This window comes from Rhincodon typus, chromosome 4 (assembly GCF_021869965.1).
Source record: "Rhincodon typus isolate 14 chromosome 4, sRhiTyp1.1, whole genome shotgun sequence".
Taxonomy (NCBI): Eukaryota; Metazoa; Chordata; class Chondrichthyes; order Orectolobiformes; family Rhincodontidae; genus Rhincodon; species Rhincodon typus.
Genome location: NC_063335.1, coordinates 31,706,853 through 31,727,850, shown reverse-complemented (window position 1 = coordinate 31,727,850; position 20,998 = coordinate 31,706,853). Strand labels below are relative to the sequence as shown.

Here is a 20,998-nt window from a genome sequence, read left to right as displayed (position 1 = left end):
GGCTGCCTGTTCCCTCTCTCACCGCCTTGGGGCTGCCTGTTCCCACAATCACCGCCTCGGAGCTGCCTGTTCCTGCTCTCACTGCCTCGGGGCTGCCTGTTCCCTCTCTCACCGCCTTGGGGCTGCTTGTTCCCACACTCACTGCCCCAGGGCTCCCTGTTCCCTCTCTCACTACCTGTTCCCTCTCTACCCTCTGGGTAGGTAGGTCAATGGGTGACTTTTCTGATCTGCCACCTATTAAAGCTCTTAAGTGGTTGATTACCAAACATTTCTGGGGCTCAACCTGGCACTAGCCCAATTACTTGCATTCCAGGCTGGCAAGAAAAATGGCTGCTTGTCTACCCCAGAACCAGGACAGCCTACCTTCGGAGTTGACGAATGGCCTCTATTTGTACCAATCTGGGGCACACAGAGAGGGGTACAAGGAAAACTGCCACTGAAAAGCCCAACTCGACTTTCTCTCTCCCTCTGACTTGCCCACCCGCACCCCCCACCCCCCCCGTCCCCCCCAGCCTCCCTTGAATAAAACACCCCTTCAGACCGATGGTGCCATTTCTGACTGCACAGCTTAGGCCGTCACTAACTGGCTCCAGCTCCCAATAGTTGCAGCTTCTAATTGGCCAGCAGCTTTAGGAGGAACAAGACTTCTGTGATACGGCTCTCAATAGGACGAGAAGCTGGTCAGCACAGAGGTTTCTAATTGGGACATGACCTGGCAGACTTTCTCCCTGTTGGAGTGGGGTGCTTACATAGTACGAAAAGAGCTCAATCCTGGGCAATAACTTTCGACAGCAAGAAAGGAAACTGCAGGAAACCAAGGATAGAACTGAAATCAAAAAGTGTAAACCCCAGCTCGCTTTTTAAAGCAATGCTTATATGATGTGTCCCTTACTTGATATGCAATGACTATTTCATTATTGTAGTCAGATCTTCAAACAAATATTCATGCATTTTAATCCGACATTTTTTTTCATCCAAAGAACCCCGACTTCAGATTTCTTTTCATATAACATTTTGCTTAAGATTATTGTGACCAAGTTGAGATCTTTGTAATTAATATTCATTAATGTTATTGGATCTTCCTTCCACTTATATTTAACATTACAACATTTCTGACTTGGTAGAAACATTGGCACTTTCATGCAGGCCCACAGTTCCCTAAAAAGTGGCTAAACAGGTAGCCAATGTGATTAAGGCAGCATATGGCATGCTTGCCTTCATTGGCTAGGGGTTTGGAGTACACGAGGTGGCAAACCATGCTACGGCTATATAAAACCTTGTTAGGCTGCATTTGGAGTATTGTGTGCAGTTTTGGTCGCCACACTACCAGAAGAATGTGGAAGCTTTGGAGAGAGCGCAGAGAAGGTTTACCAGGGTGTTACCTAGTCTCGAGGGCATTGGCTTTGAGGAAAAGTTAAAAAGTCTAGGATTGTCTTCACTGGAAAAACAACGATGGAGAGCAGACCTGATAGAGGTCTACAAAATTATGACAGGCATAGACAGGGTGGATAGTCAGAGGTTTTTTTCCCAGGGTTGAAGTTTCAATTGCAAGGGGCACAGGTTCAAGGTGAGAGGGGGAAAGTTTCAGGGAGCTGTGCGAGGGAAGTTTTTCACACAGAGTGGTGGGAGCCTAGAACAAACACACTGCCAGAGGAGGTGGTGGAAGCGGGCACATTGGTGACATTTAAGAGGCATCTGGATGGTTATATGATTAGGGAAGGAATAGAGGGATATGGACTGAATAAGGGCAGAAGGTTTGTTTTTTAAATTAGTTAGGGTATGATGATCGGCACAGGCTTGGAGGGCCGAAGGACCTGTTCTCGTGCCATACTTCTCTTTTGGTCTTTTGTTTTGTTCTTTCTTCTGGTTTTTAGGCATAGCCCTACCATGTGAAAAAGCAGTCAAACTTGGCATCATTTTGAATTTATAGTTTAGTGGCAATCTAATAGTTCATTAACAGGTTGGTACCATTATGACTTGACAAGTGCACAAAAAACATTTACAATATAAACATAAATAATTTACAATGGATGAAGTTCACACATACACACACATTGTGATCTTCTTGGATCCAGCAATACTTGTCACTCTGTATTTTCCTAAATTCCAATAGGTAATATGAACATGTCTGCTTAGGAAATAATTAATTTGGTGTGAAGTGCTTTGGGATGCCCTAGACTCTGGCAGCAGAATGCTGTAGCAGCGGAGAAGGAAACAAAGAAAACAAAGAAAAAAACAAAAAAAAAATGAAACAAAGAAACAAAAGAAGGAAGCAACGATCCAATAACATTAATGAATATTAATTACAAAGATCTCAACTTGGTCACAATAATCTTAGAGAAAAAAAAGGCCTCTCTTTAAGTTACAGATAACACCGTGTGGAGCTGGAGGAAGAGAGCAGGTCAGGCAGCATCAGAGGAGCAGGAAAATTAATGTTTTGGGTTGGAGCCCTTCTTGTCTGAGTTCTGAGGAAGGATCACTCGACCCCTAAGCGTTAACTCTGATTTCTCTCCACAGATGCTGTCAGACCTGCTGAGCTTCTCCAGCAATTTCTGTTTTCGTTCTGACACTCATGATAGGTGTCCACACATTTTGGTGAGGAAGAGAGAATATTGGAATTGATGGAAAATTGTATCTGTTACAGTACTTCAAACAAAGGAATTGGGATAAAGATTTTCTGTTTCTGAGATCTCTGGTCTAGAATCTCAGACATTGTTAGAGAAACTATTTTCTCTTGTTACCGTAATAACCCCAACACAAAATAGACAAAGGCTCTGTGAGTGTACATATTTGTCTTTAACATTAATTATTTGGATTCAGTTACTTGTAGTTGAGTTTTTTTTTAACAATTATTGAACTTAAAACACATTTTATAAAATAGTAAAGCTATCAGTGTCCCCTGGTAAATGCCTGCCAACAAAATGCAGTCATTAGATAGTTCACTGCCTCTAATTTCTTCCAGTGGAAAGATTCTGTACGTGAGCTCCTAAACTCCAAAATGCCCGAATTCTGTATCTTCTTTGTAATTACTTTGACATTCAGTCAGCATAAGATCGCATTACCAAATACGAAACTGTACCTTACATTCTTGCAGTGCCAGAACAAAGCGCCATAAGTGGCAGCTATTTATTCTGTTGGTTTAGCCATTATATTGGACCCTCGATTAAAATGATGTCAAGCCATAAGAGTGCTGGTGCAAATAGTGAACATAAGACTTGACCTTAGGTCCCGATGGGGGAGTGTGAAAAAATTGTTTTGCATTTGACTTCAATGATGTAATCCCACTGGAAATAACTCACGACTGCTGCACTGCTAGGGAGTGAAATTGAGAGAAAATTCTGTAAGCGGTTAGTTACATAATAATAAAAATCATAGCAGCAAAATCACCAGAAATTATGACACTTTATCATCTGCTTTCTGCTGCTGTGCTTTGCAGGTAGCTGTGATAGATTACGTTACTGGCTGTGACACATTTTGGAACAGTAGAGATGAAAGTAAAACGAGGTCTCTAAAGACATTTCATCCAAAACAGTATGCATTTGCAGAACTCAATTGAAATGATAATAAGCTTAGAACCATGAAATGACCTGGTACAGTTTGTTCTCACTATGAAAATGTTCAAATATTGGGCCAGAATTTGCTGTAGCAAAAATATCTGACAAATAAATAAAAATGCAAGTAACAGTGGCTTCTGCAGGTCAGACATGTCCAAGCATGTTACAGCACAATAAATGTTTGGAACTAAGATTTCCTGATAATTGCACAGCAATGGGAATTAAAATATAGGGGAGCTGAGTCAACATGGTAACAAAGGATGTGAATATCTCCTTAATCATTCAAAGTTAAGACTTGGTTTATAAACTTAGGAAAGGTAAAGGAGGAGGGTGATTGAAAAGAACAAATTCAACTCAAACTGAGAGAGATAACAAGGTGTAGAGCTGGATGAACACAGCAGGCCAAGCAGCATCAGAGGAGCAGGAAAGCTGACATTTTGGGCCTAGACCCTTCTTCAGAAATGGGGGAGGGGAAGGGGGTTCTGAAATAAATAGGGAGAGAGGGGGAGGCAGATAGAAGATGGATAGAGGAGAAGATAGGTGGAGAGGAGACAGACAGGTCAAAGAGGCGGGGATGGAGCCAGTAAAGGTGAGTGTAGGTGGGAGTTAGGGAGGGGATAGGTCAGTCCAGGGAAGACGGACAGGTCAAGGGGTCGGGATGAGGCTAGTAGGTAGGAGATGGGCGTGAGGCTTGAGGTGGGAGGAGGGGATAGGTGGGAGGAAGGACAGGTTAGGAAGACGGGGACAAGCTGGGCTGGTTTTGGGTTGCAGTAGGGGGAGGGGAGATTTTGAAGCTTGTGAAGTCCACATTGATACCATTGGGCTGCAGGGTTCCCAAGTGAAATATGAGGTGCTGTTCCTGCAACCTTCGGGTAGCATCGTTGTGGCATTGCAGGAGGCCCAGGATGGACATGTCATCTGAGGAATGGGAGGGGGACTTGAAATGGTTCACGACTGGGAGGGTGCAGTTGTTTAGTGCGAACCAAGCGTAGGTGTTCCGCAAAGCGGTCCCCAAGCCTCCGCTTGGTTTCCCCGATGTAGAGAAGGCCACAACGGGAACACCAGATACAGTATACCACATTAGCAGATGTGCAGGTGAACATCTGCTTGATGTGGAAAGTCTTCTTGGGGCCTGGGATGGGGGTGAGGGAGGAGATGTGGGGGCAGGTGTAGCACTTCCTGCGGATTCAGGGAAAAGTGCCAGGTGTGGTTGGGCTGGAGGGGAGTGTGGAGCAGACAAGGGAGTCACAGAGAGAGTGGTCCCTCCGGAAAGCAGATAAGGGTGGGGCGGGAAAAATATATTTGGTGGTGGGGTCGGATTGCAGATGGCGGAAGTGTCGGAGGATGATGCGTTGCATCCGGAGGTTGGTGGGGTGGTATGTGAGGATGAGGGGGATTCTGTTTTGGTTGTTATTTCGGGGAGGGGGTGTGAGGGATGAGTTGCGGGAGATGTGGGAGACCTGGTCAAGGGCGTTCTTGACCACTGAGAGGGGGAAGTTGCGGTCCTTGAAAAACGAGGACATCTGAGATGTTTGGGAGTGGAATGCCTCATCCTGGGAGCAGATGTGGCAGAGGCGAAGGAATTGGGAATAGGGGATGACATTTTTGCAGGAAGGTGGGTGGGAGGAGGCGCATTCTAGGTAGCTGTGGGAGTTGGTGGGCTTGAAATGGATATCGGTTTCCAGGTGGTTGCCAGAGATGGAGACAGAGAGGTCCAGGAAGGAGAGAGAGGTATCAGAGATGGTCCAGGTGAACTTAAGGTTGGGGTGGAAGGTGTTGGTGAAGTGGATGAACTGTTCAAGCTCCTCGTGGGAGCATGAGGCGGCGCCGCAAACTGAGATTGCTCTCAGATAAGTGCAAGCGTCTATCATGTTCTGTAATTCAACATTATTATAATTACATAATTCTTCTTGAGACCTTACCCAGCCTGGCTGATGCCTTCTTGCTATATCGCTGAAAAACAGAAAGACTTTTATTGGAAAAAATAATCTAACTCACTGAGGAGTCATGCACATGCACATCAAACAACCTGCCCTGAAAACTATGCTCACATTTGACGGCTGTGAAAAGGAGTTTCAGAGCAGGTGAGATAATCTACAACATTCTAAAACAATCCATAACATTCAAAACAAAACAACTTTAAAAAAAAATCAATTTTCCCTCTCTCCCAGTGCTAATGGATCATTTTTTAAAAATCCAGAATACAGATCTGGATCTACTTCTTGACCAAAAACTTAATTAGTACTTCCTTGTGCCATACTCTATCTGTGTGCTAAATGTAATTGAACTGTCCATTATATTGGGATATAGTATGTATTTACAAACAGACTAACAAACAGATGAAAAATTATTTTTGCCGGTATCAGTGGCAGATGTAATCAGGCATAGAAATAGGAATAAAGGCTGGGGTCAAAGTCCTGTCCCGTAATTGCAAGATTGGAAGGCAGGATGGTGGTTGCAGGTTTACCAGTGGCAAAGTGAGAAGAAGATATGCTAACTGGAAGGAAAGCTGGAAGTGAGAATATTGAATAGGATTGAAGAGTGATAGTGTGTCAATCGTCCATTGTGTCTGCAAAATGCAATGACAATGGACTGATAAAGGGGGTGAAATGTTATCAGGGTGGGTGGGACTATAGATGTGAGGTTATAATTGAATCATCAATGAGCTTATTGAATGGCACAGCAAACCTGAGGGATTTCTATTCCTAATTTATTGTCTGGATGTGCATATTCCACAAATACCCACTCCCTCCATCAATGCTCTGTAGCAGCAGTATGTTCTATCTACAAGATGCACTGCAGAAATTCACCAAAGATCCTCAGACAGCACCTTCCAAACCCACGATCACTTTCATCTCAAAGAAGAAGGATAACAGCACAAGGGAACACCACTACTTGTAAGTTTCCCCTCTTATCCACTCACCATTCTGACTTGGAAACATAACGCTGTTCTTTCACTGCCACTGGGACAAAATCCTGGAATTCCCTCCCTAAGGGCATTGTGGGTCAATCTACAGCACGTGGACTGCAGTGGTTCAAGAAGGCAGCTGACTACCACCTTCTCAAGGAGTAACTAGGGTCGGACAATAAAACCAGCGGCTCCCACATCCCACGAGTGAATAAAAAACAATAGCAAAAGTAGACAATGTAAAGGTAAAAAGCAGACAGTGAAATTGACAATCTGAAACACAAGTCTTATGGTTTTTAGGCTAAGTCCAAGTTGTGTCATGTTTTATGGAGGGATTGTCACCGTGAGGCCTAATGATTTTACTGCAAGGCCTGGTGACAAGGCAGCCTGCTTGATTAACAGCCCATCTGTTATCCTTCAACATGCACTCCCTTTATCACTGATCTACAATTGCAGCAATGTTTACCATTTACAAGATGAATTTTAGTAAATCACATGGGCTCGTCTAACGACACCTTCCAAACCCTTGACCTCTACTGCTTAAAAGGACAAGGGTGGCAGATACATGGGAACACCGCCATCTGCAAGTTTCCCTCCAAACCACTCACTATCCTGACTTGAGTCCATATCACCATTCCTTCACTGGGTTATAATCTTGGACCTCCATTCACAACTGCATAGTGGCTATCCATAAAACCCAAGGACTGCAGCAGTTCAAGAAAGTCGCTCACCACCACCTTCTCCAGGGATTGGCAGTAAGTGCCAGCTTAGCCAGCGATGCCAACATCCCATGAAAAAATAATAGAAGACAATAGGGCAGATGACCAAAAGTTTGGTCAAAGATATAGGTTTATCCTTCAGCAATAAGTGCTTCATTTTAATGGAATTGGATAAAACATTTGAATTGTAAGATGATCTATGTTCTTTGCTAGGGGACTTGGTAGTGCAAGCTTTATACTTCTACCTATGATCCCAAAGGTCTGTGTTCAAGTCCGTTGAAAGTCTGTCATTTTTTCAAAAGTTTATTCACGGGATGTAGGCATAACTGGCTGGGCCAGCATTTATTGTCCATCCCTAATTCCCCAGAGGGCAGTTAAGAGTCAACCACATTGCTGTGGGTCTGGAGTCACATGTAGGCCAGACCAGGTAAGGATGGCAGATTCCTGCCCCAAAGAACATTAGCAAACCAGGTGGGCTTTTACAACAATCAACAATGGATTTGTGGTCATCATTAGACTCTTATTTCCAGATTTTTATTGAATTGAAATTCCACCATCTGCTGTGGCAGGATTTGAATCCTAGTCCCCAGGATATAACCAGGGTCCCCGGGTTAACAGTCTAGTGATAATACCACTAGGCCATTGCGTCCTCATAACTTGCCCAAACAGGTTGATTAAAAATAATTTTATGTCCTTCTTCTAAAATGTCTCAAATTCTACCCAGATAATTGTCAAAACTGATTGTGATAGCAATTTGTGATGCTGTTCGAAGAGATATCGATTTAATATTCTAAAGGATCCAGCTCATTATGCAAATATGATTGATCTTAAATTCTCAAAGAAAAATAAAATGCAAGTAAATCTAAAAGGAATCTTTTCTGCTAAAGAACTGTATATACTTTTTAAAGCACAATATAGTTTAGTTTAAATATAATAAATACTTATTGAGTCATAGAAAGAATAAAATCCCTACAGTGTGGAAAAAGGCCATTTGGCCCATCAACCCTCCAAAGAGCATCCCACCCAGACATAGCCCCCCATCCTATCCCTTAACACCGCATTTACCATGGACACTTTAGCATGGCCAATCCACCTAACCAGCACATTTTAAAGTCTCCAAACATGACACCAACTTACATCCAACGCATCCCATTTCCAATTTCAACAATGGTTGTTTCTTTGAGGTGAAAAGGGAAGGAGGTGTTCTGTGCAACTAATGTTCAACTCCCTCTTTGATCCCAACTCTCCTTAATTCTGCAATGTCTAAGAGCCCCCACCCTGAAATCTCCAACATTCTCCCCACCCTGAAATCTCTAACACAACACTCACCCAAAACATGCCACCTCCCACCCTGAAATTCTGACACCTCCCATACTGAGAACCGATATTTCCCACATTGTCATCCCCAAAGATTATCAACCTAAATTCACTGACCCTTATCCCCACCCTGAATCTACAACCCTCACTCCCAACATCCAACCTGCAATCTCCAACATCCCCCACCCTAACTCTCTGACACCCATCCCATACTGCAATCACCAAACATTACTCCCCACCCCACCCTGTAATCTCCAACACCTCCCTGTCTAAATCTTTCACATTCCCATCATCCTAAATCAACATCCTCCAATGACCCCTGACTCACCCATCTCACGAAAATTCCAACGCCAAGCTCCACAATCTCTGAGTGTGGAACCTGCACAACCACCAACATCTCTAACTATTCACCATCCCCAACCTGACAGTACAGAACATGCAATCCAGTTCACATTCTATTCACTAACTGTCTGCCAATCTGGGATGTCTCAGTACAATCACATGATATTATGCACATTGTACATTTCAACTTTTAAAAGACACTTATATAAGTACATGAATAGGAAAGGTTTGGAGGGATATGGGAGCAGGAGGTGGGACTAATTTAGTTTGGGATTATGTTCAGCACAGACTGGTTGGACTGAAAGGTCTGTTTCCATGCTGTATGACTCTATGACTCTATGATATGTACAAAATACATTCCATGACAGAGTTACTGTCCCAAGGGGCTTTACACAGTTGTCACCCCAGTTGATATACTATGGCAGATGTAACTGGGACAGTATCCTTTTCCCTCCTAAGCCTTTGCATAGCCTTAGAATATGCTCCAGCACGTTGTCCCAGACTTAGGACTGTGTGAATCTGCAAACCCTCGATCATGGACAGTCCTTTCTGCTGGAAGACTAACACATTTTGAGGAAACTAACAAGGATCTTTCATTTTGTTGATGCCCCTCTCCAGCATTCCCATGGATTGTCTGCTTGGAAATCCTTCCCGAAACCACTCTATATATGGTTCTGAATCAGTATTAGAGCCACAGACTCCCTTGATAATTAGACTCCCTTGATAGTTAGGCAACCCTGTAAAAATAGCACTCAGTGCGGTTCTAGTGCAATCAATTCACCTAGCTTTTCCTCAAAGCCAGGGGTTAGTTCTGAGTTCCAGATATAATTTTTGTGCTATCTCTTGGAGCTGCCACTTGAAACTGTAGGATAGTACCTCTAAATGTATATGGTTTGGTATCCAAACTTAATTCTTTCTTAGTATCTCCCTCTGACTCAAAATCATTCTGTTATATAAATATACATGAACAGTCTTGAAGCTGGAAATCTATATTCATGGAACAACATGGCCTCTGGATCTGTACTTCTGTGTTTTTAAGTTCAAAATCTTGCTGTGCACTCTGATCAAGTAGGAGAAAAAGTTACACAGGTGAAAGCTCTCTTGCTGCAAAATTTAAAATGGAAGGCCATAAGTGATGAAGTGAGAAAGTTTAAGAAATCAGGCAAGTTTAATACTGATTCCATTGTACCCTTTAAGGTACTGTTTGATCCACCTGCTTATCTTAAAAGGGGAAGGAAATTCAAGTAGGATTTATTTTCCATTCAACGTATTTCCCAATTTTCTGTATTGACAAAGATACTATATTTCAGTTTTACTTTATTCTAGCTTTGTAATGGTCTAAATACTTGATTTCTGAATTTTCTGTATTAACAAAGACACTATATTTCAGTTTTACTTTATTCTAGCTTTGCAATGGTCTAAATACTTGATTTCTGAAAGTGCCATTTTTAATGTGTTGCTGAACTTTGTTTTAGCAGTATTACTTCTGCCCATTTCCCCCTACTCCAGCTCTGCTGCTGCTACCTTCTCATTGGGGAACCATTCTCATGATCTCAATTAACAGACATTTCTCACTCAGCAGTGAACCTTAGGCTAATCACAAAAGGGAATGATGCAGGAAAACCCTGGTCATTTATTTCTCTCACTTTCATGTCCAATACCAGCAACAACGATAATTATTGGTAACAAAGTAGCAAAGCGATCACACCGCGTAATCTGCCAATTTTATGACCATAACTTCAGTGGGCTATTCAAATATAATTGGTTTAATTTTTGCTTTTCTATGTTGTTTACAGGATAGTGACCTGATGACCTTTAATATCTCCATGCACCGGTCATGGTGGAGGGAACATGGACCAGGTTGTGTGCGGAAGGAATTGACTGCAGCAACCAGTAAAAGCCTGGATGATCGCACTTATATCTCAGTGACAGGCTGCATTGTTGACTTCCAGTATCTTGAGGTTATTCACAGCTCCATCCAAATACTACTGTCAGTAAGTAGATTCATGATGTGTGATGGGACTCCATTCCTGCCTCAGTTCATGTGTGGATGCTAACTGTTTTTGTATCTCTACACTTGGCTTTTCCTATGCTCTCCTGGCCACCCACCATAAACTGGACTCAATTCAAACCTCTGCTGTTCTTATCCTAAACTGCCGCAAATATTATTCAACCATCATCCCTACGCTCAATGGCTGGCGTTGGCTCCTAATCTGGCAACCTCTCAATTTCGAAATATTGTTTAATTATTCCATGGTTTCATCCCTCCCTACCTCTCTGTGTAATGTTCACCAGCCTTACAACTGTTAACATTTAACTTTATTTCTTTATTTTTATAATTATACTAAGAACAATGACAATGCTTTACTTTTAACTTTGTTTCTCTAAGTTACTACTTGTACCTAAGGTTTTGTATCTAGATACCTTCATACCTAGGATGATGCGTGCCTGGTGACATTGTACAGTTTTCACTGTACTCCTGTACTTCTGTACTTGAGTACATTTGATAATAAATCAAACCAAATCAAATCAAATCAAATCAAATCTACTCTCTGAGATCTCCATACTTGTTCAACTGTGACCTCTTCTGCATTTGTTTTTTTTATTCACTTGTGGGATGTAAACGTTGCTGGCTGGGCCAGCATTTATTGCCCATCCCTAGTTGCCCTTGAGAAGGTGGTGGTGAGCTGCCTTCTTGAATTGATGCAGCCCAGGCTGTATGTTGACCCACAATACCCTTAGGGAGGGAATTCCAGGATTTTGACCTAGCCTCAGTGAAGGAACGGCAATATGTTTCCAAGTCAGGATGGTGAGTGGCTTGGCGGGGCACTTGCAGGGTGTGGCGCTCCCATGTATCTGCTGTTCTTGTCTTTTGAGCTTTCAATTGCTCGTATCCCTTCGACGTCCCTCTTGCCTCCTCTAAGTTACTCCTTAAAAGCATTTTGACTAGCTATTGGTCATTTGCCTTAATATCTCTTCACATACAGTGTCAAAAGTTGTTTGATCAGTAATCTCCTATATTTTACTGTGTAATATATAAATGCTTGTTTTTGTTGTTGAAAGCATCTCTGTTACACCAGTCTGTACCTATGCACCAAATAAACTCTCCGCACATGTATCCAGTGTCCAAAGGTAGTTCACTTCCCTGGGAAATATCATATTTTACACTAAAGTAGATAATAATGTCTCATTCTGAACATGTTTTTACCCGATACTTTTTTAAAAATTTTGTATAAATCTATACCATAAGCAGTAGTTTTCTCACCTCTGGGTCTAGGACACTGATGAGTGGAATTACTTGTTACAAATTCTGAGGATTGTCTTAGAACATAGAACAGTGCAGCACAGGAATGGACCCTTCTGCCCACAATGTTGCGCCAAACATGACACCAAATGAAACTAATCCCTTCTGCCTGCCCTTGGTTCGTATCCCTCCATCCCTTGCATATTCATGTACTTATCTAAAAGTCCCTTAAACAACCCTATCGTATTGCATTTCCAAGTCAGGATGGTGTGGGGCTTACAAGGGAACTTGCAGCTGGTGGTGTTCCCACATACCTGGTGCTGTCAAAGGAGGCTTGATAAATTACTGCAGTGAATTTTCTTAAATGGTGTACACACTTGCCATGAGACACTGGTGATGGAGGGGCTACTTGTTTAAGATGGTGGAAGGGATGATGAACACTCTGCTTGAGTGATGTTGTAGCCATATAATAGAATCATAGTATTATAGAATCCCTACAGTGTGGAAGCAGGCCATTCAGCCCATCAAGTCCTCACCACCCAGCCAAAGAGCATCCCACCCAGATCCAACCCCCTACCCTATCCCTGTGACCCTATATTTCCCATGGCTAACCCAGCTAGCCTGCACATCCCTGGACACTATGGGCAAATTAGCATGGCCGATCCAACTAACCTGCACATATTTGGACTGCGGGAGGAAACTGGAGCACCTGAAAGAAACCTACACAGACACAGGGAGAATGTGCAAACTCCACACAGTGCCAGCTCCACCTCCACATATTAATCAGGGCAGTTGGAGAGTAGACGTCAGCCTCCTGACTTGTGCTTTGTAGGTGATGGTCAGGCTTTGGAGAGTCAGCAGGTGAGTTACTCGGTACAGAATCCCCAGCATATGGCCTGCTCTTCTAACCACAGAATTCATATCGTTGATCCAGTTCAGTTTGCAGGATATTGCTGGTAGGAGATTCAGCAGTAATCATGCTATTGAATGTCGATGGGGGGGAAACTCATCGCCTGACTCTTGTTTGGAATGAATGTTAATTGCCATTTCTCAATCCAAGCCTGAATGTTGTCGAGCTACATATGCATATAGAACGCTTTCAATATCTGAGGAGCTGTGAGCAGTGCAATGCATTGTGCAATCATCAGTAAATATCCCCTTTCTGACATTATAGTGGATGGAAGGTCAATGATGTTGAAGATGGGGATGTTAGACCTAAGTTAATGTATTTCTGCATCACTGCTCTTATGGTACTGTGGTAGTGTCCCTACCCCTGGAAACCCAGAGAAGTTTGGGTTTAAATCCGATTGCCCAAAACATGTGTCTGAACTATATTGCTGCACCACTATTTCCGGTGTGTGAGAGACTGGAGTAAACATCTTTTATTTAATGCCTTAAAACTATAGCTTCACAACAAAAAAGATTGTAGATACTTTCAACATATTCTCATTCCAACGCAGAAAGAATTTGCACGTACAAACTTTCATACAAGTGGAATATGATTGGGCATTTACATCCTGCAAAAGATTTTGCTATTTTCCATTTTCAAAAAAGCTTCCAGGTTTGACCTGCTCTAATCTGTCAGTTTTATGCAACACAACTGAGGCAAAAGCAAACATAATTTTCTGTCAGTATCCACCAAGTCCAAGCATTTATGCACAAATAAAATGATACAAAGCCATTATGCAAATTGAGCAGCATTTATATACCTAAATACTAAAGTGGATGTAACATTTACTTGCTGCCCATGATTATTTATAATGAACATGAGAACAATAGCACAATAGCAAACAAAAACCGAAAGAACAGTGGACGCTGTAAATCAGGAACAAAAGCAGAAGTTGCTGGAAAAGCTCAGCAGGTCTGCAGCATCTGTGAAGAAAAAAATCAGAGTTAATGTTCCAGGTCCGGTGACCCGTCCTCAGCGCAATAGCAACTCTGGATATTAAATTATGCTCATGTACAATTTATTGGTTTGGTTGTGGGTGGTCAAATGGACTGCCTCAATGTATCCATTCAGAATTTGTTGAGCACAGAAGAAATGGTTGCTGAATTATTTTAGTTAAACGACATACTTAAAAAAATACTACTGGTGAATACAGTTGTCAGCTCACAAAAAATCCTTAAGTGCTAAATAAACACAAGCAAGGAATACAGCTTGTGTCTAGCAAATTGCTTAAACTGCTTACTGATCCTGAGAAACTGTTACAAAGTGCAAGACAATGTTGTAGAGTGAACAGACCATCACAACTCAGTAATTATAATAATTCACACATCATTACGGAGGTATACTGGTACTGGCTCAGTTCAAACTGCAGAGTTTGGCATCCTATGTTTCCATTGATCACAAACAAGATTTATGCTGTTGGTTTAAATGATATTTGTTTTAATGATTAAAGGTAAAACAAAATCGATATGACGTAAAACTAAACTAACATTAAAGACTTATACTTAATTTCCATGAAAAATCCAGTAGAACTTACTGACAATAAATAAAGTATTCTGGCAACAAAAACAGAAATCGCTGGAGAAACGCAGAAGGTCTTGCAGCATCTGTGGAGAGAAAGCAGAGTTAGTGGTTAGTTTCTCCAGCGATTTCTGTTTTTGTTTCAGATTTCCAGTATCTGCATTTCTTTGTTACAATTTGAGTATTCTGTTAATCTATGTTTGCTATTGGCAAATGAATACTCCTTCTGTTACTATTAAGATTACGAAGACAGTTTTGGGCAGTTTCTAAAACACCCTGGAACAACTACAGAGGATATACAGCTCAGAAACAGACCATTTGGCCCAGCCAGTCCATGCTAAATGTTTATACTCCATTCAAGTCTCCTGCCATCTTTTCAAATCTAAATCTACCTTCATAACTAAGTATTCACTTCTCCATCATTTGCTTGTCCAGTTTCACCTCACTACGATCCATACTATTTGCTTCAACTGCTGCCTCTGGCAATGAATCCAACTTTCCTATCAATTTTTTGGATGAAGATAATCTTTCTGAATTCCCCACAGGAGTTTCTGATGGCTATCTTATTTGATGGTCTCTAGTTACACTGTTTCCCACTAGAATAAACATTCTTACTGTATACAGGATGTTACAACATTTTAGACTTTTAAATACCTCTATCAGACCACCCCTCTGCCTTTTCGTTTCCATGTAGAAAAGCCCTGTAATAACTCTATAGCACCCCAAAGACTGGAGCAGATCACAGCAAGCAAGGTACTGACTGCACCCAGCCAGGCCATGCTTGCAAAATTCAAAACAGTATCCAACGTTTGACAACAGGGCAATAATCCTGAATGTGCCAAGAAATATGCTAACAACCAATTTAGGATTGTCAATCAGACAGACTCACAGCATAGCGCACTTGCATGTACCAGAAGCTAGACAGATTAATACACAGAGATAGTAAGCACTGCTGATGCTGGAGCCAGAGGTAACACAGTGTGGAGCTGGAGGAACACAGCAGGCCAGGCAGCATTAGAGGAGCAGGAAAGCTGACGTTTCGGGTCGGGACCCTTCTTCAGAAAAAGCCTTGTTCTTCACAGACAGAAAGAACATGAGCAGGTATTATGCCCATTTTAACTTAAAGAGGCAACATACTTTCTCTGGTTCATTCCTCAGGACAATGCCTTGATCAATCAGAGTCACCCTTTGTGATTTAAACTTAATCAAGGCACGCCAGTTGACTGGCAGTTGTTATCTAACTGGTGCATTTTACTGGGGTCCCAGTCAGAGATAACCAATCAGCAGTCCTGAAGAAGGGTTATACCTGAAACGTTGACTGCTCCTTTCCTCCAGATGCTGCCTGGCTTGCTGTGTTCTTCCAGCCTCCTGTTTGTCTACCTAAGACTCTCTTCTCACAGTGTAAAATATTGCTCCCCTTTATATTGGTATTCTGCTGAGTGTCCTGATGAGTTCAAAATTGAAAGCCTCAATAAAATTAGTCATTTGTCAACTGTACAGTTTTCCATTTATTTACACGCCTAGCATAACCACTGTTCTTAAAAGGATACCTCCTTTCTTGTCTCATAAATTCAGAACCTGGGGAAGGACCTTGGCTTGTCTTTGTCCGAGACTGAGAAGTTTTCTCTTAAAAGGACTGATTTTATTCTTGACCTTCAATTGAATTTACCCCTTTCATCAGTCATGCCTGTCTCAGTCTGATTCAGATCTGACCAGCTATCAGTCACAACTTGTATCAGAGTCACTTTTTTAATCTACTCATGGGATGTGGGAAGCAGTGACTGGCCAGCTGACTAGACAATGGCCTAGTGGTGTTATTGCTGGGCTGTTAATCCAGAGATTTAGGTAATGTTTTGGGGACCTGGGTTCGAATCCTACCATGGCAGATAGTGGCATTTGAATTCAATAAATATCTGGAATTAAGAGTCTAATTATGACCATGAATCCATTGCCAATTGTCAGGAAAAACCCATCTGGTCCACTAATGTCCTTTAGGGAAGGAAACTGACATCCTTACCTGGTCTGGCCTGCATGTGACTCCAGACCCACAGCAATGTGGTTGACTCTTAACTGCTCTCTGGGCAATTAGGGATGGGCAATAAATGCTGCCCAGTCAGCGATGCCCTCATCCCATGAAAGAATGAAGAAAAAATTTATGGCCTGTCCCTACTTGCCCTTGAGAACGTGATGGTGAGCTAGGTATGTACCAGAACCACATAATTTCACAACTGTCTCTGGCAGCCACTTCAACTACTTATGATGATCCTATTTTACCTTAGCCTCCTGGTTCAGCTTTAGACCTCATTCTAGCTCTCAGTCTGTTGATGTTTTCCTTCCACTGAATGTACTATCGCCCGTGAAAACTACATTCTGGGTCGTCTAAGAAACAGTTCAGCTGGAATAATGCTGGCTGCAGTATGGGGTGTGTTACAATAAATAAATTAAGAAATTGCCAATTCACAATACAATGACATCTGACATTTCTTCCCATTTGTGTCTATTTTTATTTAACAAGAGCACAGTTAATATTTTATACTCTGCACTCTGCTGTTCTATGTGAAACAGAAGGATATGGTGGAACTGAAGTATGCTTTAATCCACTCACTCTAGTAACATTTAAAATGCTTCTGGACAAAATGGAGGTCAGTTGTCAGGCACAAAATTCTCTGGAAACCCATAAGCTGCAATCGAACTATGAAATGTCTCTAACGTTTTGCCATTTCATTTATGATTCATTGGAAACACCTCAAGCAACTTTGAATAGCTTCTTCTTTATACATTCATAAATGGGGCCTGGGTGCTGCTGGATGAGTCAGCATTTATTGCCCGTCCCTAGTTGCCCCATTTCGAAGGTGGTGGTGAGCTACCTTCTTGAATCACTCCTGTCCATGTGCTGTGGGTTGACCCACAATGCCCTTAGGGAAGGAACTCCTACTCTGTATGGAAAGGCAATGCATAATGCCTCCATCTTTTTGGACACCTTGTAATATAGAAGCCTCGTAACACCCTCCAATTCATTTTAACACAACCTGAATGCTATATCACACTATGTTGTCCAAAATCACAGAACTTCCTTCCTCAAGCATGTGGTCAATGGATACAATAAGATTGACAAATCTGGCATAAACTTATTTCAATAGTTAATTAGACCAAAAAAAAATCTGAGGTTCAGAAATATTCCAAGGGTGTGGTGCATTTTTAATGGCTTAAGTCTTATTTGGGGTAAGATGTAATCCATCTTTATCTATTCAATGACCCAAATCCTCCACAGAATTTTGGAACATTTTACATTTGGCTGTCTTCACCTGAATTCTATGCTTTTCCAAATGTTGGAGCACTTTTTTCAGTCTGTCATCATGGTTTTGCCTTTTCCGTGCTGATGTAAATGTGTTATGGAAATAACACAGTACTCCTTGAATTCCTGCAAAATTTGGTTTGTTACCCCTCAAAAGATTTGGTGGGACTGAGGAAACGCCAAAATTCTTGAGTGTTTCGTCCACATCTTGGCCTCCTTCAGCCAGAAGTATTACCCTTTATCATGCCCACACTGCCAGGTTAACAGGCACATTACCAGGAACATCCAAGATATAATTAACAGTGACAAACATTGAGCTACTCCACAGACACACCAAAACTATTTCAATCACACTCTCCTCTCCCGGTGGTAACTGTTGATACAGACCATCTTCAAAGATCAGTCCACCCAAGTTGACAAACAATCTTTCGACAAAGACTAGATTTTAAAAACTATTTCATAGCAAAACAAAAACACAATTCCTCACCTGGCTCACTGAAGAATTTTCCAATACAAACTTGTTTGGCCAAGGATATCCTCAATCCCATTCCCAATCACCATCTGGTAGTGGTTGTGGCTGTGGCCGTGTCAAGTGCAGTGCTGGGGTAAGGGCTGGGTCAGATCCCAAGGGGTGGGTGTTGTGGGGATGGGGATAGGAGGGCATCGAGCCAGATGCTGGGGTCTGGGGGTGCTGTACTTGGTATGGCTATGCAGCTGCCAACGTTCGGTACACAGCTATTGGCATGCCAATGCATTGATTGACTATTTCAGAAGTTACCAATGGAATATAAGAGGGCATACTTTTATTTGAGGATGCTGTGAAGTAAGTTGGGGTCAAGTGAATGTTTACTCAGGAGTCAGATAGATTATTTAATACTCTAACTTTTCCTGAAGTACTATTCAGTTAAACACAGTGGAACCCTCTGAATTCTCTGATTTAATGGATCCTTTGGGAGTTCCAGACATAGGGGAATTATCAGAATCTTCAAATTCTCAAGCAAATCCCTCAAAGTTTGCTGGGATGGGGCTCCAATGGGATTCGCATGTGACTGTCATATCTACACTTCATTGGCCCTTGGGAATCCCAGACCAATATCTTTGCAGGACATGGAGAGTCAACACCAAATGAAAAGCAATTTATTCTGTTTTAAAAAGATGTACAAATGGCCACAGGAGGGTATGGTTACACTGCAATCACATGCACTGCTGATCACTTCAGGATTTTCTAAGCAACATTTTGAAGGCGAGGGGAATGGATCAATGCAGTGTTTATGGAAATATATCAAGGATAAGACTCTGCAATCCCCTGAACAACCCTCCCTCTCATCCCCACCTCCTTGACCTGACACGACCTGACACAACCTGTCCATCTTCTCTCCCACCTATCCGCTCCTCCCACCTCACTGACCAATCCCAACCACTGCCTACCTGCACTCACCTATCACCATCCCATCCACGTTTCCCAGCCCCACCCCTCCTCTCTCTATTTATTTCTAAGTTCTCTTCCCCCTCCCCCATTTCTGAAGAAGGGTCCTGACCTGAAACGTCATCTTTCCTACTGCTTTGATGCTGCCTGGCCTGCTGTGCTCCTCCAGCTCCAAACTGTGTTATTTCTGACTCCAGCATCGGCAGTTCTTAATATCTCTGTAATGGAGAAGGCTGGTAGTCAAACTTCCGAATGTATTCACCTGTGCATGGTGACAGATTTTGACAAACAGCTCAAGAATAAATCACAAGATAGCAGCTCCTTTTTCCCTTCTAAAACTAGAAATATTATAAAAGAAGGTAACAGAATCCCAGCAGATTGGGAGTTAGCATATGCCACTCCATTATTCAAGAAAGGAGGAAGAGAGAAAACTTTTTATCATGTGCTTTAAGCTGTTAATGCTATGTACAGGTAGAGGTAATGCTCTGGAGTATCTCAGGCTATGAGTGTTTACCTACATTGTACCCCTGAGGCTGTTTGGTCCTTATCTCTAAGTAAGGTGCTTCAGCAACAAAAACAGAAATTGGTGGAAATTGCAGGTCTGGCAGCATCTGTGGAGAGAAATCAGAGTTAATGTTTCAGGTCAAGTGACCCTTCCTCAGATTCTTTAGCCACCTTGTGTTCTGTAACACATCTATATTTGCATCTGTACATATCAGGTGATCATTTACAGCTCTCTAGCATAGTGCCCAAGACCTTCCTCTCTTCACCTGCTCGTTCTAAAGTGATATCATCTCTCTTACTGATTTTGCAATCATGTGATCAGTTACGCCATGATTATATAAATAATATAAATAAAATACAGCAGATGTTGACCATCTGAAATAAGAAACAAAGTGCTAGACAAAGGCAGCAAGTCTGACCGCATCTGTGAAGATAGAAACAGAGTTCACATTTCAAGTCCAGTGTAACTTTCCTTCAATTTCATTACACAACCAAAACAATGAACTGCAAGTCAGTTGGTCTGACAATAGTTGTTAGAAAGTATTAGAATTTCTTATTAAGTTGTAATGAACTCAGAAAACCATTGTTCAATCAAAGCCAACATTGTTCTATAAAAGTAAAATTTGATGTTTGATAAATGTATTTATTAGTGCTTTTTGAGGACGTAATGATAGGATAGACAATGGGGAAGCTGTAGATCTTGTAAACTTGTATTTTGAAAAGGCACTTAAGAAGGTGCCACACAAAAGGATAATGCATGAGATAGGGGGTCATGGGGTTGGCATCCTGCTCTATGTTCCTGTGTCCTGGTTTCCCCTCCCTAACAGTATTGTGCGTCAAATTTTTTACGTCAAGGATAGGCAATAAATGTTGGCCCAGCCAGCAACACCCACATCCCACAAATAAATATTAAAGAATTAGTTCTACCCTGTAGCTGCAACATGACTTGGGGAAGGGTATCAGTTTTCACTAGGATGATTGCACACAGCCTTGCACAATGATCTTAAGAATCTCTAAGCTCAGTAAGTCAAGTGTGAACTATGGCCATGTGGTGTGTGTGAGGCGGCCTGGATTGGCTCTGATTGGCATATATCAATGATGGCACTGCTAGAGTAGCTGTATGGTTCATGTACTGTAGAGACACTGCTCTGTCGGAGCTATCTGAGCAGCATAGAATTACAGAATCCCTACAAGTGTGGAAGCAGGCCATTCAACCCATCGA

General features: G+C 42.1%; 1 protein-coding gene across 2 annotated transcripts in view; it reads left to right on the top strand.

Moving 5' to 3' along the window:
• The window catches only part of LOC109921045 (sodium/potassium-transporting ATPase subunit beta-1-interacting protein 3), a 395,549-nt gene that overhangs the window by 323,436 nt on the left and 51,115 nt on the right, over nt 1-20,998 (top strand). For both annotated transcript variants that reach the window (XM_048595878.1, XM_048595877.1), the window contains exon 4: nt 10,637-10,834. In XM_048595878.1, the coding sequence (XP_048451835.1) occupies nt 10,637-10,834 (198 nt within the window). The remainder of the gene's footprint in view (nt 1-10,636; nt 10,835-20,998) is intronic.